Source organism: Aspergillus welwitschiae (genome assembly GCF_003344945.1).
Source record: "Aspergillus welwitschiae strain CBS 139.54b unplaced genomic scaffold BDQ94scaffold_30, whole genome shotgun sequence".
Classification (NCBI taxonomy): domain Eukaryota; kingdom Fungi; phylum Ascomycota; class Eurotiomycetes; order Eurotiales; family Aspergillaceae; genus Aspergillus; species Aspergillus welwitschiae.
Window position 1 is genome coordinate 399,052 of NW_020798724.1, and position 23,800 is coordinate 422,851.

A 23,800-nucleotide genomic window follows, 5' to 3' on the forward strand; every position below is an offset into this window, starting at 1 on the left:
CCGGGCGGCGGGACGTTGCTCCTGACGCAGCTATTCAGGTACCTAGGTGACGCCCGCTCTGGTAGTTTAGGCTTTGAAACTCATTGGGGGGTTCTGACACTTTGAACGCGGATTCTCTGTTTGCTATCCGTGCCTGACTTACATTCTTGACAATTACCATCTCACTAAGCTCGCCAGAAACCTCCTACTCAGCACTCCGGGGCGCCGCCTATACGTCACAACCCCCATCATGGTGATTATCAACCTTGTCCAGGGGATCGGTTTACAATCCAAGCTAACAGAACCAGTCTCAATCATTGCGTCCGTACCTTTTGGCTGTTAGATCTTCATTGACGGCAGCACTCGCGATATCGAACTTCGCTTCTCAAACCTCCGAAAGACAGTACGTTGGGCCGGTTCCCATCCCCTCACCCTTTTGGGTCGGACCAGGCTAATTATGTATCTGGATAGCAATGTCCCCGAAATTGAAGCCGCAACTTCTCCGGAACTACTTCTCAACCCCCTTACAATCTCCCGGAATGAGAACGAGAGGGTCCTTATCGAGCCCAGCGTGAACAGTGTCCGTGTCAGCATCCGAATCAAGCAGGCAGATGAGATCGAACATATCTTGGTCCACAAGTTCACTAGGTTCCTGACGCAGCGCGCGGAATCCTTCTTCATTCTACGGAGAAAGCCAGTGAAGGGATATGACATTTCATTCCTCATTACGAACTTCCATACTGAACAGATGCTGAAACACAAATTGGTGGACTTCATCATTCAATTGTATGTTTCATCTGCCTTGTCCATATGTCATTCGATCAATGAGAGGCTAACGATTTCTTCGTCTAATAGTATGGAGGAAGTGGATAAGGAAATCTCGGAAATGAAGCTCTTCGTATGTGTCCATGTCCATCTGATTGATGGAGGCTTCTAACCCACATTTGCTGTAGTTGAATGCTCGTGCTCGTTTCGTTGCTGAGTCGTTCTTGACACCGGTAAGTCGCCCTGGCTACTTCAGCTGAACCTGGCTGATAAAATTACAGTTTGATTAGATCGCCCTAGCTTCATGGTTGGCACATGACCTTGATTTCCCCTTTCTCTCAGGAACAATTCTTGTACAGAAGTTTGATGCTTGTTCCTTTCTGCAGTCGTCCATATTATATCTCGAAATCAAATTTGTAGCGACCAGTACATCCATTATAAGGATAGCCAGGCTACCTAGAACTGGACACTCTGTATCGTGTACAGCTGAGTCTGACCATGGCCGCCGTAAGTCTCAGTATGATTTACCTTCCTAGATCCTTCTGCTTGCCATGACAGTGCAGATGATCACATTTAGACCGGGAGAGTTCATCTTCTGAGCTTCAACCGGGTCGACCCGTTGTTTATTCTCTCACAGTGTACGGTGTGTTCCATTTGCACAAAGTAGTAAGACGGCAAATGCAAACAAGAGTGGCAGCATGAAAAGCAAGTTACCTTGTTCTTGCCTTTCCACCTAAACAGTGAACAGAGGATCCGCATCTCCCTCTGCAGTCGACGGGTCCCGGGGAATCTCATCAGGGATATGTGTTTCTTCTATTAACCAGGCCCGCTGGGCACATGGCTCTTCTGATGGCTTTCACTGTCATTACATTGCTGTTGTTCATGGATGCCATTCAGATACCTCTCCACATTACCTGCACACTGATCATCAGATGATATTCGAGTAACACTTCAGCTGAGTAGCAGTTCTCACATACAAAGGGTCCAGTGAATTAGCAGATGTGGCAGCGCGTGTAGGGTAACAAATACAGATCCTCCTCCCCTCCACCAGATTATCCTCTCAATCATCTCCCATCCTTCTCTCACTGAGGTTGTTTACTTCACCTTCCTTTTCGCTCCCTTATCTCGTTTTCCCCCCTCGCACTTCCTCTTCCTCGCCCTCACACTTTCTTTCTTGACTGCCATACAGCCTTGAATATGGTGTTTTCCAGACAAAACCCTCCTTCTCGCAAGCTCAATATGCCTCCTTTCGGTAGGATTCCCGTCACTCTCCCCAGGCCTCATGAACCTCACTACGATCCTGTCGCCCCAAGAAATGTGTATTACGATCCTTTCCTAGGTTACGCCCCAAGCCCATCTACTGACACTGTCTGTATCCCTTTTGCTACGAATCGCCTCACCCCGGTTCCTGTTCAACCAGGTCAGCTCCAACAGCCATGCCCCTCTACCACTCCCTTGACTTCTTCCAGCATCCCTGTGATGAATAACGGCATTCATAAGCTTGGACCACACGTGAATTTTGCAGGATATCCCAACCCCACTAGCAGAGCTGCTCCGCCCAACGAGGTGCCATACGGGAGCTTGGTCCGCTACATGGAACCCCCTATCTGGGGCGTCATCAAAATTTCAAACGTGAGTGACTGGCTGACTCGATTCTCGGCGACGTCTACTAACCTTGGGCCAGATCCCCTATTCCATCACCAAGCAGGAGATCTTCCAGTTTGTTGGCAGACAGGCACGACTTGTTCCAGGCCACGCAGTACACATAATCATGGAACGTCCCACTGCTAAGACGATGGACTGTTTTGTGGAGTTTGCTTCGACTGAAGATGCTGAAGAGACGGCGAACCGAATCAACCGAATCTATGAGTGTGGGCGTGCGCCTCGACTCGGCAATAGACACGTTGAAGTTGAGCTCAGCAACCAAGAGGAACTGCTGAAAGATTTGTTTCCACGTGCAAAGTGCATCAGCTGGGAAAATGGTACGCCTAAGGTTGTGGAGAATACTGATAGATATTCCACCGGCTTTACTGGCTTTTTTACCAGCGAAGAGATCATCGGCGCCATTCGTCATGCTGAAATACCTCAACGTGTAAGTCCTTCAGCCGGTGTCATTTTATAGCAGCAATGTCTAACAACTTCTTAGTCTCCCTTCGGTGCCAAGTGTCCGCAGCGTACTTACGAATCTACCATAAGCACGCTCTATAAGGTAGAGTTTTATTCAGCTGAAGGTGATAGTATTCTGACAGAGCACAGTTTCCTTGGTATGCAACCGACATGTACACCGTGCACGACCGTAACCAGCTATTCGAGTTGACAAACCGCCACATACGTTCTCTGGTGTCACGGATGGAAAAGACCAAGACCGTTGGGCTTGACCAACGTCTGCTTCGCGAGCTCCTCTACGCCGGTCTAAATTGCCCTGTATTTAATGAGCGCCAGAAGTATACCCTTTGCATTCACGCCGGCGAGAAAAGCGAAATTCTCAAGTTGGGAGACATGAGCAAGTGGTTCCCCTTCGATACTCTGGTCTACTTGCCTGGCTTTGATTATGACACCTGCGCGGTATGTCCCCTTCCAGAACTATATTAGTCTGTCCATACTCTTCTTGGCGTGCTGTCTAGTCATGCATTCTTCGCCCACTATTTCTTTCCACTGATAGCTGCAGCAGTTGTATGCCAACGTCATCGCAAACGGTAGATTCGAGGGCGCCTGCCGCGAGTTCCCGAACAATTTCCCTGAAGACAATACCACTCTCCTATCACCCTTCGGTCGCATTTGGTTTGAGTGGCCAACCGATGTCGCTAAGAATACTCTTTGGGTTGACGCCGTTAATCGTGAAACCAATGTGCTCAACTGTCTTCTTCAGAGCGGCTCCATGGGAACAATCCACAGACCACTTTCGATGACCAGCACCTCAAGCAATGTTTCTCCCACCTCTCCAATCACTGATAAAAGTGTGCCACGAAACGAGAATGTGTCCCGGGTCAGCATTTTGCAGGCCTCATCGCGTCGTGCCAGCGAATGCTGGAACAGCGGCAGCGTTCTTCTTGATACCGAAGGCGTTTGGAGTCAGAAGGTGTTCTTTAGCCCGCCTAACAGGTTCCGAACTCCTAGTCACCGCATCACCCATTCATCGCCCAACTGTCTCAAGGATCTAAACCAGTGATGTCCGCAGAGGCAGAAGTAAGAATGCTGAGGATATGCTGTGCTGCGCGTTTTCTGAACAGGTACTGTCTTTCCTAAAATCCCTTCTGGACAGAGTTCAAAATCTGCGGATATTAGTTTCTGTTCTCATCTTGGTGTTGCCGCCTTGGACCAGAAGAGAGCTGTCATAGCTTGATGAGAATTGCAGATACGATCATGACTTACGGAATACTTTGATTTATGCAAATGGTTGGATTTAGCGATTTCGTGCGATGTGATTTGGGATCATAACCGGCTTGCGTTCTCATTTGGACCATTGTGTGCTCTCCTTGCTCTGCTGTTTGCTTCTGACGTTCATTTTTCACTGAAACAACTCTACATACGGCCAAGTTTCGACGAATTTCCTTCTTCTACTGAGATATTATCGTGCGACTGAGATTGATTCCCTTTCTTCTTATTTCTATGCATAAACTATTTCGAGCCCAATTTCCGTTTTGATTTAAATAAATAGCCAATAAAAAGCCAAATCGGGAGCCTTCATCACTCCAGACTTGCCCCAGACAAATCCAAATCCACATCATCTTCTTTTCTCTGATTTTGCGCAAGCTGCTTCCTCAACAGTCCTTCTGCCCTCATCCTCTCCCTTCGCTTCTCCGGATCCTCCCAACCAGGGGGCTTTGATTTTCCTCTCCCTTTTGCGCCATGTTGATGGTGATCCGTCGAACAAAGATCTAACAAATTCGTGCGAAATCTCTCCTTACGTTCAGAATTCACAGCGAATCTCTCATTCGAAATATTAACCAGCATTTCAAGAAACTCTTCTGTGACCAGACTGCGGATAATGGGTTCTCCTCCGTCATCATTGTCGTCATCGGTTTCTTCGCAGTACCCGATGACAGACTCCAATGAGAGACCGGCAGATCGCACAGCGACGATGGGACTTGGGCCCTCAATGTCATTTGCTTCTAAGCAACGGAGACTCTGCAGTCCGCTCTCTCGAAAGCCGGAGGTTGAAGCGGCAGATAGCACGGGGTGAGCATGGTGTAGTGTTGCTGCCATAATATGGAGGATCTATTGGAATAGTTTGTCAGTATGTGAGGATTTGAGAACAAGGTACGTGCCTCGCTGTCTGAACGCAAGTCTCACATAGCTTACGGGGGCAGTAGGAGGTCAACAGTAGTAAGGCTGACACTAAGAACCCGGACAACCCGTGACATGACAGGAATACACAGTGGCCATGATACCCACAGAACAGGGACCAGCAGGGAACAAAAGAGGGGCAGGGAAGGACATACCATAGGCTCAAAAGAGAAGCGCACGAGACGCGGGGCCTGACCATCCTTGTTCAACCCGGGAGGCCTGCCATCCCCAGGGATCATCCCAAACAACTCATGCAGTGGCTGGCGCTCTTGCTCTTTTTCTCGCACCTTCCCATATTTTTGCAAGGGCTCATGAGACACATATAACCACTTTCCTGCTCCTTTGCCCCCGGATGGTACGAACTGCCTCTGCTGCTGTTGCTGCTCGTCTGACACCGCTTGCTGCTGCTGCTGCTGCTGTTGCTTCTTTCGCCCCTCCAGGAACACACTGATCCTTCCCGCACAGCTGCTAGTGGTCACCAACCCTGGCAGGGTATTTATATCGTTGATGAGGACGCGAATACCTTCATCCACAGAGCCCTTCGGCGACAGATCAGTATACTCTGCGTCGGGGATGGACAGGTCTGCGAGAATCTTGCGCTTGCGAGATTCAAAAACCTCCGGGATCATGGTTGTCAACGAGGTTTCCATGGGTAGGTCTGTCGTGTTTTCGTTCACTATTGGGTTCTTGCTTATCTGGGATTCCTTCGAACGAACGCATGCAATAACCGTTGGGAATGAACTACTATGGGCAGTCTAGAGATCAAGGGCCGCTAGAGGGGTCCTTTGCTTTGTTAACACCCCCACTATCTCTTGCCTTCCGAACGATGAAGCGTAAGGCTGATAATTTGAGTGGATCGATAGGGATTTCCAGTCCCAATGCCTCACTTCGATTTAGGACTACAGCAAAGTATATGTCCTTGTTGGCTGGTTGATTGATACGGCCTTGTCACCCTTGTGGAACTGCAAAATCCTTCTCGAACCTGACGTCGACTTCCCGAGAGAACGCACTAAGTTTAGCGGTGCGGGAAGCAAAGAAAGTCACCCGCGCTTTTCCCACGCGAAAAGCGCCCCAGAAGTTACCAGCCTTCTGGTCTCAGTTCCCGGTCCCTTTGTCCGCGTCGAACCACCTGAAAGTCAATCTGTCGCTAGCTACGGAGTACACCCGTACCCGGACCAGGGTCAAAGAATTCGTCTAATAGCGTCCGAACGGCTCATAATCGTCATTGAATCCCTCGATATCTCTTCTAATTCATCCGATCTTGCATCAAGGCATACCTTAGTAGCTAGTGTTACCCGCCGGTAAACCTCCTTGCGCGCAACTTAAAAATCTGTACGAATCACCAAACCAAACAGTGCGCAAGTCCTATCCATGCCTAGTCGATCGTCTCGGGCCGTTCCCGCTTCGGCAGCAGCTCCAGTGTCCGGCGCCAAAAAAAAAAGGCGCGCGTCTGCCAGACTGTCCGAATTCTCCAGAAAGGGTTTGAAGGAACAAAAGTACGATGACACCGCCCCTAAGAGAGCTACCAAAATACAGCGATAAAAAGCAAATATCTTCAAATAACAATTCCCCGGCGAGCGAAAGCCCGAGCCTTTGCAGTGTCTCCTGCACCGGATTCCGCTAGCCACAACAACCCAGACACGTCATTCCCCGCATCCTCCGGTGGAAGAGCAGAGCTATCGAGCGCAACTACTCTAAACCACAAGTGATAATTGTTCGGAGCCCACAAGAGTGCACTGAGAAGAAGATAAGTGAAAAGGAGGAAACAGGGCCCGTATGCTTTGTTGAATGGGTCAGAGGCGGGAAAAGGTGGGAGACGTTGAAGCTGACACAGCCACCTCCACCATAGGCTCATTTCTTATGGTAGGAGAGCCTCGCAATTTGTTGGGCCCCTGGGAGAGGGATATTCATCGACAAAGCTAAAGTGACAAGTCCAGAAGGAGTTGCCTACCAGGACAATACCTCCCCTGCAATCATACTATTATAGTCCTTTTCGCAAGAACTCGCTGAGACTTGAGGGGCGATGTAAATGTATCATCAAACCCAACATGTGCAGATGAAGTCGTTACACTTCAGACTGAAAACGGACCTGAGCTATTTGCAGGGCAAAAAGCGGGCTACCATTCAAATAATCCTGGAACTGTTTGAGACGCTCACTGGTATGCTCTTCGAAGGACAGCTCGAGTCCAAAGTTACCTGTTAGAGACCTCGTGAGTGAAGGTGCAAGGCAGCCGCTCGAGGAAATTGACTGCGGAAAAGCCGTTATCGATATGTCTTGCTCTAGACACTTGACATACGCAGAGACATAAGATTCAGCATGAATTTCACACCAGATAAGGTATGATAGAATGTGTATTTCTAACGATATCACTTCGACTTTATCTTCAGTGATGCTACTCGAGGCTAGTCAAGCTAACCGTGAAATGCGAGTAGATACAGTTCGCCGCCACTAGGCTATGAGCATATTCTGCACTATGCTGAGACTGGCGTCAGCTAAGCCCCTCGTCAGGTTCTGTGCAGGTAAAGGGGAATGCACCTACTTACTACGTTTTATTCCAACCCGAAAAATTGCTTTCTCGACGAATTAGCAGATACGAGAGAACGCATACGCCACGGTCGCAGTCACTCTCGACCCATGCGCCTCGCTCGTGTCGTCCAGCAACCAAGAAGATCCTTCACTCTGATCGCAACATCCAAGACCATTTGTTACATCACTTTGAGCTTTCTTTCTTTGCTGTTTATCATTTCCCGATATGCTGAACTTGGAAATCGGCGCTATTCTTCGAGGGACGTCGGTGGGTTATTCAGCTGCAAACGTGGCTTCCTCTGATCAGGTGGTCTTGTAAGAAGCAATAGCGGCTAACAGAAATTTGCTGGGATTGAACCCCAATAACTAGAGGCATGAGGCTGAAAATCTTAAGCTTCGAGGTGAATCAGCTTAATCTTGAACGACTTAAAGCAGTTTTGAGGACGAAACCTTTACGCTTTCAGAAGTCCAGTACAAGGCTGAATGATAAAAGATCAGTTGTGGAGGATTTCTGCAAACACAATGAGCAAACCTCACCCAAGAGATGGCCCATGTGGCCCTCCCTCACGTCTCCAAGTTACGCCCTGTCTGGCGGATGTTGGATGGCCATGACAGTGATCGCAATGTGATCTTCTTGAATCTGTATTTCCACCGCGCTCAATGGAGGCTTGTACCTGGGGCGGTCCCTGGTGACATTTAAGGAGGTTCCTGGTTCGTCAGTGTTATTTGCCACTACGTCTCATCTGATCGAGACCATGGACGTCAACATTATCCCAGGTATATATATACCATCATCACTTGAGAAAACTGAGCAAGAGCGGCAAAGATGAGAGATGGCAAATTGGCGCCAGATGGTGAGCTCATCCCATGGGAGGATGTTTACCAGTTCCGACGGCCACTTCCGAGCTGTCACACACTCCCGCATGAGGGAAAATGACATCGCTCGGCTTCAAAGACTGCAGGGAAAAGGCCAGAGCCATCTCGACGAGAATCGCCGCATCTAGGATTGATGGCCTCCGATCCCATAAAAAGGGGAACACGCCAGAATGGGGATGCATTTGACGACCTCCTGGCTACCTGTGATGGCAGGTCTGCCGTGTGTTCTGGGTTGGAGGTGTAAGCGCAGCCGCGAACGGGACCCTCCGACTGGGCCTACCCGAACCGTGTCTGCGCTCCGGCTCTGCACCCTGGGGCCACGCTGGGTGGATTGATTATTGCACTTGCTGGCTGTGTCCGCCCAAGACCGTCGGTGGATCACTAGATTCATTCCTCTAGTCTCGACGTCCCAAGATGCTGTTCAGTTCTTGGTTCTGACACGGTAATTGCCTGCGCCGTCCCACCAAAGTGCTTTGGTCTCGAAGAGTTTTCTGCACCGTCTCATTTGTTTCCATGGTTCAGAACCTGCCGCCGTCCCGGCGGGTCTCCGCTTCGTCCAATTACGATACTGGGAGAGCTTCTTGTCTGCCTAGGGCTACCAAGTCGATAATGATAATATCCAGCTGCTCCATCTTCGTTGTTTCACCATCGACGCGTCTCTCGCAGATGAGGAGGGGAGAGTTTGGTTCCAGTATGCACAAGAGAGGATGACAGCTCTGACTGGGATCATGGAACCCTTCGTAAGCCATACCACCTATTGTTCCCTCGCTGTTTAGCCTTTTTGCGCCCCCCTCCCCGCCTGCCCGCGCCTGCGTCTATTGGATTTTAGTTGCCGTATCAATCATTACAAGGCCCTTTCCACTGTGCCCCTTGCCCCTCCTCTTTCCCTTTCCCTACCTAGCCTCCCAGCGGTGTGTCTTCGGGCGCAATGTTACCCACCCCTCAACCAGTTGTACTCGGAGGATGGTCCAAGTGCCGCGACAAAAGCCTTTGTCGTGTTGTGGAAATCTCGTAACTGACCTCAAGAAATATCATCCGACAGGTCACGTACTCCAATAGCATCGTCACGTCTGATCCAGTGCAGGAAGAAAACAGTTCAGCCTCGGAAGGGATGGGATGGGTGACTCATGGTTGGGGATCATATTCCCGGATGAGAAACTCCAGGACCTCCCATACTCGCTGGTCTCGTGTGTAGATTTCGGCCTTTGTATGTGAGTAACGTCGTGTCTCCATCTCCACTCATATTGTCTCTCCTTCAAATTGCCCTGTGGATGGTATTAACCTTCCCGTTACGGATGGTTGCGTGGTGTACCTTTGGTCTGCAGTCTCTCTGGCTCTCGACCGGATCCATGAGGTTCAGGATGCTACCACATTTGCTTCCCTTTGGCCGGTTTTCCTGTAAAATCGGTACGACCTTCGTTCCTTACTGCGCTAAGGACCTGGCATACTCCAACACCTAGTCCCGGGATTCCCTTACCGCCAGTTCTCATCCCCCAATGATGATGGCCATCGTGCCAATGACCCCCAAAGGAATGCGCGGGACTTTTGAGATTCAGGCCTTCAGGATGATACTACTGACGTGCATGTTATGGCCGGCTGTCCGCGCGCCGCAGCCGGGCCGTCGGACGTGCCGTTAGCTCCACGACGTTGGCCATCTATCAGCAGCAGCAGGTTATCCACTTCTGCACGAGTGCGAATTCGTCTATGACTTGACTCTCACAGGCCACTGCCTCCCCTCGTCCCGTTGAAGCAAACATCCGTACTCTGCATCAGTGCCCAAATGGCTAACGCACAATTCCTTGTTTCGCTCCATCGTCTTGTAAGACCTGAGTGGGGGAGGATTTGTACAGCCCCTCTCCCCAGGTTGACATTCCCCGGTCTAGCCAATGCTACGTCGGAAGCATATCCTCTTCGAACCAGACAGCTGTAAGCTTGCGGGACACAGAAGGGAAATAGTGGAAAAGGGGGTGGTGGGTGTGCCGCACAAGAATAGCTGGAGAGACAACCCACCCCGACAGGGAGGTCTCCGAATCAGCACTTGCAATTCCATAGCGCCCTGCGAATTCCTTCTCCCGGACTCTACAAAGTTGTGTTGTCTGCAAGCCATGAAACTTTGTGCTTGTCGACGATCGGCCATGATTCGACCCATTGTCCACACTACTGGCGGGGCATTCCGCTCAATAGGCGCGCATCCCATCGTTTACCCAGTGCCCATCGCTTTGCCCAACTTCCCTTTCTGGTCTCGATAGGCGATCATCGCTCTTTTTCCCCTCAATGGAGCTCAATCATCTTCTTCTTGATTCGTCCCCCTTTCTCATCCCCCATTTTCGCTACCGTAAGAGCGAGACTCCCTTGAGAAGCGGTGACAAAATCCGCAGTGGAGGAAGCGCGCCAGGGTGGAAAAGAGACGCGGAATCTGAGCCTTCATTGTGTGCGCCGTGGGGCCCATCTAGATTATGCGCGATATCCGTGCTCAAAACTCTTTTTGTATGGCCGATATCTTTGTTCGGCTACGCTTAGCACTGGATCCGCGATATCTCTCGATATGCTTAAGTGTATTTGCTTCTATTGCCTGTGGAGCCTCTGTTTCCCCCCTCTCCCCTCTTCATCTCTCCAATGGAGACTAGAAACTACCATCCCCTCCTCCTCCTTCTCCCCGGGCACATAGGTGTGTACAAAGTCCCACCCCCTCGTTCTCTACCTGCCTAACTAGCATGAGAGGAGGAGGGGTAGACAAGATAGAAACAATGATACAGACGCAGAAAAGTAAATGAAAAATACCCCCGATTTCGAGGACACGCGGAAATAGTAAACGTCATACCTGTTTCGGTAATTGGAGCCAAACAAAGAGTTGATGGCGCAACTCAATAATACGGGCCCAATCGAGCTGAAGAGAACTAATCGCAGACTGGCAACCTTTCTCTTATTCCTGGCACGGAAGTCGTTTCCTGGACACGGTGTAGTTGGCTGGTTGTGTACCATTATTGTACCCTTCCTCTTACTTCCCTTTACTGGTAGAGGAGCACACCGTAGAAAACATTTGAGGTTGTAAAGTGGTTGGCAGGGATCAGGACCATGTCATTAACAAAGAGGAGATATACTTCGTACTTTGGGCTCCCTACAATCGTGCAGTGAGCTTGACGGCCTAGACGCATGTTTGCTTTTTCGAAGATTTACATCCTAATCTAGATAGCGCGCTGCTGGTGTCGCTGGCTCCTATTCATCCGACGTGAACTTGGGTCTGCTTCGATGCAATCCCACCCATCCCCTCTCCTCTCTAGGAGAAGAGATGATGGAAGAAGATGGTGGAAACAAGGAGTACCGGCTGCCATTGTTCCACCCTTGCATACAGCTGGCCCCAAGGCAGAGTGTACACTCCTACTGTGATCAAGGTTGGTTGACTGCGGCTGATGACCGCGCCCGGAGATTAAGTTACTTGGAGCAAAAATCAGCAATGTGATGTGTCGTCGGGTGCTTTGCGGTAGATCCTTGGTCGCTGGTTACGAGAGCCCACTTCCCCCGGGGTGCTCTACCCATGTATCTTGCCAGCAGATCCGGCAAGCAGGACTATGGTGCGGAATTGAGCAATTCCATCACCAGCTGATTATTGCTCCAAGTAACTTAATCTCCATCGCGTTCTATGTCCAGCTAGCAACGTGTTGGGACGCTGGAGTTAACTTAGGCTAGAAAGAAGAGGAAATTGCCCGCATCGCCCGTGACTGTGAGCACTAAAGACCGAAGGGGTATGTAGGGGAATCTGATCGTTTAGTTCTGCGAGCGGGGATCTCGAGGGTTGTGTGGCCTGTGTGCATCTGCTTCGGTTTTGCCACCTTGACGGCTTAGGGCCCAAGAGGGTAGAGAAATGCGCATTAGCGAGTCAAGTGGTTACAAGCCATCCCTACCAGATCAGGCATCGGTCACCAAACTCTTCTTCCCGAGCCTAACCTCCCATCCCAACGTCACGCGACGGGACGCCTGGACGGGGAGTGTTAAGTGTACCACCCAGAGCCCTCGTACAGGCTGTCACACCTGGATTCCCAGGCTCTTTATCACACGATGTTCCCATGTGCAGGGGGTCAGATGCGCGACTCGAACCGACCCGAACCGAATTAATCCAGAACTGAGATGGGGGTTGGACAGAAGAGAGATTCTGGTGCAAGTTCGTGGCGCTGAAAGCCCAGATCTCTCCCCTTGGATCGGAGGGTGGCAGGGCAGCAGGGCAGGGCCATCTGGAGTTGTTTGTCTGCTCGTTTCGCCACGTCATAATGTGAGGGAAGATCGCTCGCACTTTGCCCACAGACACACTTTCTACCCGAGCGAGCACAGACAGGTCGGGAGGTGAACCTGGTTCTGTGCCTCCTTCTTCCTTAGGGCCAAGCCACTGAACCACCACCCCAGGCCAATCGCTCTGTCATCCCGCCATGGATGCATTACCGACTGTTTCCGACAGCCACGCCAGCCCCAAAACGGGCGAGGATGTTGTGATGGGCTGACCCAGGGCGCCTGCTCATAGGCCCCCCTGTCGTCACGTGACCGTAACCGTATGCGGGCTGATCGATGATCCCAGTTAGCATGGCGAGCTTCCCGTCTTGCTCTTCCCGTTGCCGGCGGTAAACTAATACTGTTCAGGTCCAAACGATGATTAGATCCCAAGTGGAAGGATTCCAGACCGCCTTCCCACCGACAAACGCGGCTCTCCGGCCTGGCCAATTGCCCCGAAGCTTCGTGCTTTGCTCTCGGAGACTTGGAGAGTAGTAAGGTACCTTACTTACCTACACGTAGGAGTAGTACCTTGGTTCCTAATACCTCCTGCAGTAGTATCTCAAGAGGTTCTTGGTACCATTCTCTGGCAGTCTCAATGTTGCCTCCCATGGTGGACAAACAACCAAGCATCATCACGATGATGACGCATGATGACTGGATGCCCCAAGTTGGGCCGCGGAAGTACTTCCTCGAACCCCTGCGCCCAAAGATCACCAGCCACCATAGAACCATGGACGTTGCTGGCGGCCAAGAAGAATCGGCGTTGGTCACGGTGGAGCTGGATCCTGGAGATACCGGAGACAACGACAACCAGGGGGAAAAACAAAAAAAAAAAAAAAAGAGCCCACCACGCAGGTGATGGTGGGTTCAGGCGGCAACGGAAAGACGCGGACGCCAATGCACGGGGCCGCTGAGGGTCGAGAAAAACGTGGCAAGGGAGACTAATGGACGAAGGAGAGGAAAGGGCAATGCACCAGTTAGGGAAGGTAATGAGCTAAAGAGGAAATGAAATTATAGCGCGCCCCCAGTTGCGACCGTCGTAACGCCGCATTATTACCGGTTATAGTATTACCGCGTTTCCGGCCGCCGGTTTGGTTTCGGTTTCTGTTTTTGTTTCCGTTCCCGCTTGTATGGTACCAAAGCAAAAGATACCACCACCCTCAGGCCCCCAAGCCAAAAGCCATCTCCATTTGTTTGGGCCCTTAGGAGGAAGCAATATTATGTGTGTTGTATGGGCGAAAAAGTGAGGCTGGCTGGGCTGGGCTGGGCTGGGCTCTGACAGTTCAACATGTGGAACAGCAAGCGGGAAAACGCAATTCTTCTGGTTTGTTGTAGCATCCTTAATCTACTTGCATGATATGAGCGAGCTGCATGGACCTTGTGCGGTGTGCTAATGTGGGAGCACCTTACCTGGGTTTCTTCCAGTCATTGGGGTGTGTGCGAGACGAGGACTCTTATCTATACTGTTCAAGAAGCAATGGATGAGCTTTCTCGCTGTAGGTCAAGAAAGCGAAACCACACGCATCAAGAAACGCAAGTCGTTAGTACTCAGTGACAGAGATGAGGAGCGACAGAAGGTGGATCTAGAAGGTGAAGGAGGGGGAAGGGGAAAACAGAGAGAAGGGAAGCGTAAGGATTGGAAGGTGCGAAGGGGCCATTGAGGCTGGAGGGTGTTGCAAGCTGGAAGTGGAAGGAAGGCTCGAGTGCCATTCATTTGGCCCGCCAAAGCGCATTGACAGAGATGGTTGACTATCCTGAGACAGCTTGCTGACATTAATTGCCTTTTTCATCCCTAGTAGTAACCGTCATATGTAGTGGACTCCGAATGAGGAAAGAGGATGACTTGGATAACATGGTCCTCGCACTCTCACACACTCCAAGACATACACTCACACACTTTGTCTCTCTCACACACACTACACTTCCTGCATAAGATCGGCGGGAGTCGGGGCGGCCCGTCGTGGACATGACCAGGAGAATGACTAGCAGGGCGACGATGATAGGGGGGCCGGTTGCCCAACGCCCTGACACAAGCGCCTCTGCATCCGGGTCACAGCACCAATCCTCGGCTCCGTTTGCGACCGTGCAATTCCGACAATCTTGTTCTGCTGACGCCCCGTCATGGTCGGATTGGGAATTATTGTGTGCTCGAGAGCCAAAATTCGTTTGCGATTATCTTTTCTCTAAATCTTTGAATCCATATCGGCTCATGCTCAATTGCTGGATAAAGCGATTCTCGTATCGTCGTAGTTAAAGGAGGGTATCTTCTCAGGCCGTAGCTAACCAAATTAGTTTCCAGCCACAAAATACAAGCTAAGTGGACAAGTTACCAGACTAGAATAGATTAAAGATTCACTATGGGAGTGATGACGGCCGCGAAAGAGAGGGGTAAAAAAAAACCATAGAACAAATTAAATAAAAGGGATAAAAGAAATGAAATGCCTACGACAAAACCTTGTTAAAGAAAATGTTATTTCAGCGCTCCTCAAAAACGGAATTTACTGCTGTCACACGATACCGACGACTGATGTCATGCTGCTGCTTCCTTCGTCTACGTTGACGACTCATGCACCCAATCCCCGATCTCCTACGCAAGAGATAATCAGTTAATGATGGACTCGCCGGATTATGGAGGGTGGGAACACAAAGGGGTTCGCACTTGGCCGTGCTATCTCAGTGTGATTAGGTTGCAGATGCTTGGACTTGTTGCGGATGAGAGCGGTGATGACTCTGCCTCCACAGCGAATCGTCGTTGCCAGCCACGTCTTCTAACTTCCACTAAGCACCTACCCATGATGGGCTAGAGACTAGCTCCCTTGCCGTTCCCATGTGCCCAGTGGGTGCATCTGTGTCTGCCTGTCTGTCAGATTCACCGGTTTGGAACCTCTTTCCCCTCATAAAAAAAAAAAAAGAACACCACTTTGGCCATTGCGACATAAAACAAGGATGTTGGCTGGCCCCATTCCCATTACTTCATTAAATCCTGGATATGTCACCGGACCCCGCACAAACACAAACACACACGATCCCAGGCTCCAGGACACGGGTGCTATCTCTCCGAGAAGGGAAAAAACGTTGTCCCCCAATACCTATGACCGTTTCCCGCTCGACAGAAATTGAACCGGGTGACGCTAATGCAAGTTATTTTCAATCGCTACCGATCGGGCCATGGTCATGCCCGTCTGGCGCCGTCCCAAGGCTGTAGCACTGGGAAACTTAGAACTCCCCACTAAAAGTGTGTCTCACGGCCCTTCCCTTTATCAACTAACTGAAGCTAGGGGGGCGCCGCTCGCTCATACTAAATATCTAAACGCCTTCCTTTGTCACAGGGCCAACGCCAAAGGATGGTCTTACGCATCATACATGCGACTTGATCCAGAGGCATACACAGTACTACTACTACTACTCCTTTGATAGGGGGTGAATGTCAGCCTAATTTGTCATTGCACAAGGACGCACACAAGCATTTTGCAACCTGGTTCAAGATTACTATCTCATCGTCGTGCTCGACACCGCCACAATATCCCCCGATTAAGATGCCTGAAGCGGCAGGTGGGCAAGCGCGGATCGAGCCTATCATGTCGGTGCAACCTCGTAGTGGGTTTGGTATCAGCTTGTGGACTTACTTAAGGTAGTCAGGCCTTTCATCTGTTTTCAGCTCGACACGGTGTCGTGCTCGGGGTGTTCATACCCACTGTGACCGCTGGAGCCGCACCACTGTTACCAGCCCTCGGATACAGTGTCTGTAATCATGCATAAGTGGAAGCGCCCTGCTTGCCACTAGAATTCGTTCAAACGTGACGGTAATCCCGGTAACCAGGCTCACCGCCTAATGGATCCCCTCCCATTCCGCCCGTGTATAGTGACCTCCACTCCTTTCCACAGGACGGAGGGGAGAGCGTGGTTAGGTGGGCACGCATTTTGAGACAAGAGAAGCAGAGGGTTGAATCCACTCTGTCTATCTCTCAAGCGCGAGGACACTTTCCCATCGCCACTTTAATTATTTTTGCTCCATCATCCCATGTGGCCGGGACCTTCGATGCCCCTTCGTATGAGCTCCAGTAGGAGGTCTGATCCATGGAAAGGACATAGCTGGCGGCCCCGCCGACCCAATAAGACGCGAGAAAAGCTACTCCGTATCGCAGCGCAATTTGAGCCCCGGTACACATGCCGCTCACCGCACGGTAACTCAAGGTATTATCGCCGGAACCGAACATCCTCCGAGCGACCCAACCACTGGTGGTGCGTACCGCTGACCATGAACCGGCAGGAGAAGAAAAGGGAACCTAAATTCACCGGGATTTGGTGCCCATGGTCCCCGCGCCGTGTGCCAATCAGCTGCCGTGCGACTACGGTTCGGAGCGCTCCTTTCCCTGCTGGACCCAACCAGAATCGAGGTGTCGGTAACTCATGGGCTCCTCCTACGCCAATGGGATAGCGCCGCGGCTGTCGCTTAACCTTTGGACTGACTTGCATCACTCGTACCCACCGTGAAAACGAGCTGCTTTTTGCGGGGACATTCTTAGTCGAGTAATCTTACTCACTCCTTCGCCCTCTTCCTTCCTTCCTTTCCTTCCATTGTTTCTCTCCACTTTGATCGTTTTCCCACTTTTTTTTTTATTTCTCTTTCAGAACAAATGGTATGCGATCTAGGCTGTGTGTCTTTTTATCATTCGTCCAGACGGGAGAAAAATTATCTGTACTATTTTTTTCGGCCCCCAAACACCGTTACCCCATAGCTTACGTACAAATCTGAGCAAATCGAGTAAGTGAGTAGTAGTCTATGTAGTAGTAGTAGTAGTAGTAGTATGATAGTAGTATGACTTACTACCTAAGTAACTACATTCGGTAACCATGTAATATTCACGGTGGTTGGTGGTAAGTGGGGAAGAGTTTGTTAGCAGAATGTGGAAAAAGGAAGGGAAGTTTGCCTCTTTTCCCACCAAATCTAGATAGCGTGGCTTCTTTTCTTCTTCTTCTCTTTCTTTCTTCCTTTCAGTCTAGTCTAGCTCAAGCCAAACCCCCTTCTCTTTTTAATATTTATCCTAATCCGTTTCATTTTATTTTCTCTTCATTTGAGATTGATGGTTTTGGATTGTCTGCTTTCTCTTTTCTCTCTCTTTGTCTGCGTATCGTATTATAAGCCTAGTACTGTGAAGTAAGTAAAGTCTAGATGAAACATGGATAACCCGCGCCTCGGACCGTATACCCAACAAAACTGTTTCTTTGTGTGTCAGGTTCCTTCAAGGTAAAGATAGATGGAATCCATGGCACTGAATCGGTTTCAAGGAGGCGTGCCACGGTATCCCTTTCCGCGTAGATTGTATCTGGAGATATTTCCAAGGAGGCGGGGGGGAATCGTGATTCTTTTGTCTGACTACTAAGGGTAGTAGTGCTACCACTTATGAACATGGAAGTGATTGGTAGTAGTACTCCGTAGCGTTGCAACAACATCAACGATGATAGATGATGATGGTCACACTTGAAAACTCCTCATACCAATCATCAAGATTTTCCACACTCCGTGACCCAATCGTAATTCGAAATGGTCTGGGCGAAATTCGCTATTGGCTGAAAATCGCAATTTCTTTCTCTTCAGGGCAATGATGAAAGACTACTAGAGTTGGTGGTTCCCCCCCTTTCGGGGCAATGGGACGGTACATCCGCCGCGCGCGGGAGTATCTCGCATGTCCCGGTCCGGGCGCCCACCCACCTCCCCCTCTTTCTCTTTCTACTACGTATCTAACATGCCTGTGGTAACTTTGAAGTATGGGCCCTGGAACCATGTATGTGTATGTTGGTTCCTTGCAACCTCAGGTACCATCCCATCCCTTTTCAGTTTTCGTTTGATCATGCATGCATGCACGCATGCAATCAACCCCAAGGCGAGGGAGAGAAACGAGGGGAATCTGGGTAACAAACGGTGGGTAGCGGTGGGTGTGGATGATCCACGCGATATGCCTGATGCCTTGATCCCGCTCAATTCTATCCAAGTCAAGTCTCAAGCTGCATATCTGAGCAGGATCTATTGCTGATAGCCCTTGCGGACGGGTTGGACCGTACCGTTCGAAACATGCCCCAGGTATGGTGGGAAGGATGCAAGGGATCCTGGATATTGGGGGCCATGGGTTAAAAGGTAGGTAGGCCAACCCCTCATTGACCACAAGGGCCGAGTGTTGGACCAGGGTGGTATATCGGCAAGTAACTCGTGCGTATGGTGAGTGAGGGTTCGGTCCATTCATTTTACTCGATGATTCTTCACCCAAGGTTTCGCTTTTATTTTAGTTTTGTTTTCATTATCTTTCTTTCTTCTGCCAGTCTGTCATAACACTTGGCTCTGGAAGATGCAGGCTTCCGCGGATGACGAGTCATATTAGAGACAAGATCGTGAAGAATTAAGATGGTGCAGATGTTTGCTTGTTTGGGAGCCAAGTTGGAGGGAGTTCCCAGTCCTGCTGCCCCAATCAAATGATGCCAGATTGGCCGCAGGGATGTGTGTTGGATAAGTAAAGCCTTGACCACAACAAGGCAGCCGCTGCATGCACGCGGGCACTACTGCGAAGCATACATATTCTGCCTTTCTGTCCGGCGCAGGCCCGGGGCGTACCTTGTTGTATGTAAGTAGTATACTATACTACCCTCGTATGTACCTTGTATCATGATACAACGACCATACGGTAGCGTCCTATCAGCAATGTTTCATTTACCCTTTCGACAGACAAACGACGGCCTGACGAGGATGCAGCCAAGCTGTGAAGTAAGGGTAGTTAGTGGCTGTTCCTCGCATGCGCGATGCAGCAAAGGCGGGCAGGCATGTATCATTGAGCAATGACAACAACTTTAGTTAGCTGCAAAGTACCTACTTACCTTCTAGGCTGGTTGCAGCTGATGACCAAGTTTGGCGTGCTCCCTTTTCCCCACCCCTCCTCCTTTGTCTGCGAAGACGTCCTTTTTTTCTCTCTGAAGTTTTACCCACTATCCCCGGCCGGTCATCGGATCATGGTATGTATGTAAGGAGTGCCCAGGTACCGGCAAACAAAGCCCCGACAATCCCAATGATCATTTTTGAGGATGCGTTGAGGATGAAATTAGTGGGCTGGTTCGAGACACTGTCTGCTTGGTAAGAAAGCCACGATACGTTGCTCCGAGCCCCCGATGTGTGGTACACTAAGTGACAAGCAACCATGGTTCAACATTGCCCGCCCCCCTTGGTACCGCAGCTCTGGGAATTGAGAAGAAAATACCAAGAGGTAGAGCCAACCACCTTCCTAATGAGTATCCCCATCGAAGAATTGAAAGACGGAGAAAAGGAAGTAAATGTGTTGAGAGCTGTTGAGTGCGGTTCCAAACAGAGCGACCAACTCCGTTGAGAGGAGAAAAGTACTCGGGACAAAGGAACACAGCATGAGGAAAGAAAGTGGGACATTAAGGCTGGATTCCCACACTTCCTTTCCATTCCTTCCCTAAACAAAAGAAAGAAAAAAAAAATAAAAAATATTTTTTTCTACTAGTCTTCTGATTGTTGCCTGTGCAATGTGCGTTGCCGTCCCCTCCTGTAAGTAAAGCAAAGCAATGTAGTGTGCAGTGTGACCAAGACGAAGTTGTTTGTGGGCCGCTTTGTTGTCGAGTATGTATGCAGCAGCAAGGTCGGCAGTAGTACTGCCGATGATTATTCATATTCTGCAACCATATTGAAGAACTAGTGATGTGCAGTATTTAGTAGGGTTCCGACAGAGCTTTTGCCATCCACGGGCCGTCAGCCCCTCTTTCTTTAAAAGTTCGGGGCTTCGGGCTTTACCCGGGTGGAGCCAGGATGTCCCCTTCCCCGAACTCAGCCTTGATCAACTTTTCTTGAGGGTGGAATGGTGCTTGAAAAGTAAAATAGCTCGACGCAGTGAGCCAGTATGCATGTAGCAGAGTTATTCAAGCAGCGGTTATCATGATACCTGGTTCTCTATAGTACTTGGTCCAGTGCTACCAATGACTTTTGCCCGTGGAGATTCTAGTAAGCACTATCTCTTACTGAAACCTTAGTTGGAATGATTCTGTCCTTGCTGGCAAATATTCGACGTGGCGTATGGCCTTGTTTCTGAGCCAGTTTTAACTGGCGCCTTGAAGATGCATTGGCTAATAGAAACGATGCCTAGCACCTCCGACATTTTCGAGTACTTAGTGCGCTGCTTCGCATATGTGTTGTGGCCGAACTCTGGACTGCTTGGTGCTAGTACTGGGTATACACTGGTATTTTACGTATGTTTGAAACAAGCGGAGTACTGCCAGCTGTATGTATGGAGTACTTAGCTAGTGTATCTTATCTAGTAAGTAGCTACTGCAGTCAGTTCCTATCTTGGTACCAGACCAAAAGCACAAAGACCCGGCACAAATGCTGTAACTGGGATAGTTTCAACGCCCATTCAGCCATGGCGAAGTGGTCATGTGAATTACAGTCCGCAGCGGTGTTCCAATGCTCACCCGAGTATAATGTTGAAATATAGGGAGAGGAACAGGACAAATAAACTAGAACAAAAGATTAATAATGATAATAATAATAAAATACTCCCAAAGGGAGACAAGAAGAAAGGAAAATAAAGAAGAAAGGGAAAACAGAGAGAGGCGAGGAGGAAAGGCAAAAAAAAAAAAAAAGGAAAAGAAAAGGAAAAAGCCAATGACAAGAAAATCAGGACACCGTAATAAGTAGAAAACCGACTAAGCCCCCAAACTGGAGACGGAAGGACTTGAAGCGGTCGGTGGAGTTCCGTCACGGCGCCTTTACCCGTCCCGGCGTACCCTTCCTCCGTCATCAGTCGTCACTTGCGCCTTCTGGCAAACTTACGCCCCTCTTCAGGCTCTAGACGCAACAAGAGTGGCTGTTGGTGCGGTCGCCGGGGCCTGCCAAACGCCCAACCCGAGGGCCTTACAGCGATTCAGCTGATCCCCATGGAACCGTGAATACTTTAGCTGCGTCTTAGGTGAGTCCCCGTCCATGTCTATGGGTCGCTGGCGCGTTGGACAGGGTCCACCTGGTCTGCGGACCGTTCTTCTACGCTATTCCTTTCCATGACCGCTACTCCATCCTTCCACATTTTTTTTCTTCGTTCTTTCGTTTCTGTTTTATATTTTTTTTTATTATAATTTTTTTTTTCCTTCCCTGCCTTTTTTACACCACCACGTTCTCTCATCGAGTCAGCAATAGATACACCATCACCGCAACATAGTAAAATCACACCACTATCATTTCTTCTGGATATGGACCACACATCTTGTCTTGATTGTTCTATATGAATGAATAATCCTTTTCCTCTGTCGCTCGAAATGGTGGATCGACCCATTGCCCTTCCCAAACCGTCTGGTACTACTCATTTGCCCGATGACGGAGCCTGGGTTCCATGGTGATTCTAGCACCCACTACAAATTAATTGCCCGCGTGGTGATTTTCTCCAGCAGAGCCAATGATATACCCATCATGGAGACAGGTCGAGGACACCATGATACTAGATCGCCTCCGCTTTCTTGTCTTGATTAATACGTACCAGAGTCGCGCGTAGCTAGAACGGGTATGAACGTAGTAGGCGCGCCATGATTCCTCGCTCCTCATACCCGCATCGTATCCAGGGACCCAGTCGACCCAAATAACAACCTGTTGCATTCTTTGGAAGGCCCCATCGCGAATCTTCCCGCCTTTCCGCTTCCGCCAGCCGTGGGACTCGTACCCTGCGTCTCGTGTCGTTTTTGACGCGCTTGATCCAACCGTTTTCCTTTTCGCCTCCCGGACGGACCGGCGGACTCGGCGACCCAGAAGGAGGCCATTGTGGTCTCTTCCCGTCGCACTGGGAAATCCTTTTGGGTGATCGAGATAGAGCCGTCCGAGTTAGTCAATCTATCTATTTGTTTTCGAGCAGCACAAGCGGAAATTAGTTCAGAAGAAAAGCGCCTTGACTGAGTCATTGCCAAGGGTCATTCGTGAAATTGCAAAGTGAAAGAAAAGAGAGATAATTAAACAACGGGTTATAAAGAATAACTCTCTTAGGACTCGAGAACCTTGCCTTTTCCGTCTTCGTCGTTTCGCTAGATTCTTTCTACCTAGAGTTTATTAGATAGTATAGGAGCATAGGTTCTCGATCCGGTCATGTGTATACATCGACCAATCTCTTCACATTACCAATTGTCTATAGTATCTTAGTATCTGAACTCCTTAGTACTCGGGTTTCTTTTCAACTCCCTTGGCCTTCTGGCTCGCATAGATAGTAAAGTCTCAAACAGTATCCTCGTATTTCTGGCCTATCTGGGGAAAGTTCAATCTGTGCCATAAGCATCTGTTCCCGATACTGAAGGTATGGCTTCCCTGTCATCGCATTGCTTTTTCTTTCCTGCAGAAACCATGTTAGCGAGTAACCCTGGGCATCAAGATCTACGTGGGTTCATTAATTTCCTTTCTTTCCTTCTTCTGACTTTGCATCAGGCACTAATTGAGAGAGAGGAAGGGTACGAAAGGGGTGAAAGGGCAGACGGGTGTGTACACGCCCTCCCACAGATGGTCGGTTTGCACCTTCAAAATCCCAGGATGTTCTCTACGGCCAAGGGTCAACAGGCCCGACCCTGTTCTCCTCGCAGCTTCGGTTTCTTTGGTGTCTAATCATTACTGACATTTGCATTGCGCTACTGTTAGGCATTGAAGACGCTATTTCTTCTGGCTTTGCTGACAACCACCACCATTCTTATAACAGACTAGTGACACCTGCTCGGTTCAAACAGAAAACCTTTCAAAAGCTCTCTGCTCCCCTTCGTTTGGACTGGGGTATCTACCACATACTCTCTCTCCTGGTTTCTTCGGGTCTTGGTCTCCCGTTCTTGCTACTAGAGCTTCCATTGCGCTTCCAAATACTCTGGCTGCGTTCAAGTGTCTTCTATATTGATTCACGAGTTTCCCACTACTACATACTATAATTTACCAGCCCAGTCTATCCATTTTGGCTGATATTACGGGCCATCATCATTGGGAGCCCCTCCGTGCTCAACGCTCACGTCATAACTGAAATCCCCGAGGCTCTCGCTTTCTTCCCTTTCTATTTTCTTTTTTTTTTTTTTTTTTTTTTTTTTTTTTTT

At 49.7% G+C, this 23,800-nt stretch overlaps 14 protein-coding genes across 14 annotated transcripts; 9 read left to right on the forward strand and 5 right to left on the reverse strand.

Moving 5' to 3' along the window:
* The first annotated feature begins 38 nt into the window (after positions 1 to 38).
* On the forward strand, positions 39 to 1,291 carry BDQ94DRAFT_149030 (actin-related protein 2/3 complex subunit 4 family protein). The gene is made up of 6 exons (XM_026767300.1): positions 39 to 232; positions 288 to 382; positions 451 to 765; positions 835 to 877; positions 933 to 977; positions 1,026 to 1,291. The coding sequence occupies exons 1-6, from the start codon at positions 230 to 232 to the stop codon at positions 1,032 to 1,034; spliced, it is 510 nt and encodes a 169-aa protein (XP_026623453.1). The 5' UTR covers positions 39 to 229; the 3' UTR covers positions 1,035 to 1,291.
* A 650-nt stretch (positions 1,292 to 1,941) lies between these two features.
* BDQ94DRAFT_181719 (uncharacterized protein) lies at positions 1,942 to 3,913 on the forward strand (the record flags this gene model as incomplete). Its single annotated transcript, XM_026773957.1, has 5 exons — positions 1,942 to 2,376; positions 2,429 to 2,836; positions 2,891 to 2,953; positions 3,001 to 3,309; positions 3,416 to 3,913. The coding sequence occupies 5 exons, from the start codon at positions 1,942 to 1,944 to the stop codon at positions 3,911 to 3,913; spliced, it is 1,713 nt and encodes a 570-aa protein (XP_026623454.1).
* A 410-nt stretch (positions 3,914 to 4,323) lies between these two features.
* On the reverse strand, positions 4,324 to 6,051 carry BDQ94DRAFT_76332 (tRNA wybutosine-synthesizing 3 family protein). Its single transcript, XM_026776479.1, has 2 exons — positions 5,187 to 6,051; positions 4,324 to 4,962 (listed from the first exon to the last, which is right to left on the reverse strand). Exons 1-2 carry the CDS (start codon positions 5,679 to 5,681, stop codon positions 4,432 to 4,434), a joined length of 1,026 nt encoding a protein of 341 aa, XP_026623455.1. The 5' UTR covers positions 5,682 to 6,051; the 3' UTR covers positions 4,324 to 4,431.
* Positions 6,052 to 7,575: 1,524 nt separating this feature from the next.
* BDQ94DRAFT_149040 (uncharacterized protein) lies at positions 7,576 to 8,631 on the forward strand. Its single transcript, XM_026767301.1, has 2 exons — positions 7,576 to 7,826; positions 7,929 to 8,631. The coding sequence occupies exon 2, from the start codon at positions 7,933 to 7,935 to the stop codon at positions 8,185 to 8,187; it is 255 nt and encodes an 84-aa protein (XP_026623456.1). The 5' UTR covers positions 7,576 to 7,826; positions 7,929 to 7,932; the 3' UTR covers positions 8,188 to 8,631.
* Positions 8,632 to 10,787: 2,156 nt separating this feature from the next.
* BDQ94DRAFT_76389 (uncharacterized protein) lies at positions 10,788 to 11,102 on the forward strand. Its single transcript, XM_026776480.1, has one exon. It carries the CDS (start codon positions 10,891 to 10,893, stop codon positions 11,059 to 11,061), a length of 171 nt encoding a protein of 56 aa, XP_026623457.1. The 5' UTR covers positions 10,788 to 10,890; the 3' UTR covers positions 11,062 to 11,102.
* A 1,106-nt stretch (positions 11,103 to 12,208) lies between these two features.
* Positions 12,209 to 13,060, forward strand: BDQ94DRAFT_76404 (uncharacterized protein). The gene has a single exon (XM_026776481.1). It carries the CDS (start codon positions 12,297 to 12,299, stop codon positions 12,774 to 12,776), a length of 480 nt encoding a protein of 159 aa, XP_026623458.1. The 5' UTR covers positions 12,209 to 12,296; the 3' UTR covers positions 12,777 to 13,060.
* BDQ94DRAFT_76409 (uncharacterized protein) lies at positions 12,885 to 13,877 on the forward strand. Its single transcript, XM_026776482.1, has 3 exons — positions 12,885 to 13,009; positions 13,064 to 13,188; positions 13,250 to 13,877. Exons 1-3 carry the CDS (start codon positions 12,992 to 12,994, stop codon positions 13,554 to 13,556), a joined length of 450 nt encoding a protein of 149 aa, XP_026623459.1. The 5' UTR covers positions 12,885 to 12,991; the 3' UTR covers positions 13,557 to 13,877.
* A 2,346-nt stretch (positions 13,878 to 16,223) lies between these two features.
* On the forward strand, positions 16,224 to 16,835 carry BDQ94DRAFT_149059 (uncharacterized protein). Its single transcript, XM_026767302.1, has 2 exons — positions 16,224 to 16,277; positions 16,333 to 16,835. The coding sequence occupies exons 1-2, from the start codon at positions 16,234 to 16,236 to the stop codon at positions 16,454 to 16,456; spliced, it is 168 nt and encodes a 55-aa protein (XP_026623460.1). The 5' UTR covers positions 16,224 to 16,233; the 3' UTR covers positions 16,457 to 16,835.
* An 855-nt stretch (positions 16,836 to 17,690) lies between these two features.
* On the reverse strand, positions 17,691 to 18,293 carry BDQ94DRAFT_149060 (uncharacterized protein). The gene has a single exon (XM_026767303.1). It carries the CDS (start codon positions 18,149 to 18,151, stop codon positions 17,867 to 17,869), a length of 285 nt encoding a protein of 94 aa, XP_026623461.1. The 5' UTR covers positions 18,152 to 18,293; the 3' UTR covers positions 17,691 to 17,866.
* A 588-nt stretch (positions 18,294 to 18,881) lies between these two features.
* BDQ94DRAFT_149061 (uncharacterized protein) lies at positions 18,882 to 19,272 on the reverse strand. The gene has a single exon (XM_026767304.1). The coding sequence runs from the start codon at positions 19,236 to 19,238 to the stop codon at positions 19,071 to 19,073; it is 168 nt and encodes a 55-aa protein (XP_026623462.1). The 5' UTR covers positions 19,239 to 19,272; the 3' UTR covers positions 18,882 to 19,070.
* Positions 19,271 to 19,547, forward strand: BDQ94DRAFT_149062 (uncharacterized protein). Its single transcript, XM_026767305.1, has one exon. The coding sequence runs from the start codon at positions 19,356 to 19,358 to the stop codon at positions 19,527 to 19,529; it is 174 nt and encodes a 57-aa protein (XP_026623463.1). The 5' UTR covers positions 19,271 to 19,355; the 3' UTR covers positions 19,530 to 19,547.
* Positions 19,548 to 19,617: 70 nt separating this feature from the next.
* On the reverse strand, positions 19,618 to 20,600 carry BDQ94DRAFT_149063 (uncharacterized protein). Its single transcript, XM_026767306.1, has one exon. The coding sequence runs from the start codon at positions 20,151 to 20,153 to the stop codon at positions 19,887 to 19,889; it is 267 nt and encodes an 88-aa protein (XP_026623464.1). The 5' UTR covers positions 20,154 to 20,600; the 3' UTR covers positions 19,618 to 19,886.
* Positions 20,601 to 20,649: 49 nt separating this feature from the next.
* Positions 20,650 to 21,300, forward strand: BDQ94DRAFT_149064 (uncharacterized protein). Its single transcript, XM_026767307.1, has one exon. It carries the CDS (start codon positions 20,950 to 20,952, stop codon positions 21,190 to 21,192), a length of 243 nt encoding a protein of 80 aa, XP_026623465.1. The 5' UTR covers positions 20,650 to 20,949; the 3' UTR covers positions 21,193 to 21,300.
* Positions 21,301 to 21,548: 248 nt separating this feature from the next.
* Positions 21,549 to 22,402, reverse strand: BDQ94DRAFT_149066 (uncharacterized protein). Its single transcript, XM_026767308.1, has one exon. The coding sequence runs from the start codon at positions 22,341 to 22,343 to the stop codon at positions 22,110 to 22,112; it is 234 nt and encodes a 77-aa protein (XP_026623466.1). The 5' UTR covers positions 22,344 to 22,402; the 3' UTR covers positions 21,549 to 22,109.
* Between the last annotated feature and the right edge of the window lie 1,398 nt (positions 22,403 to 23,800).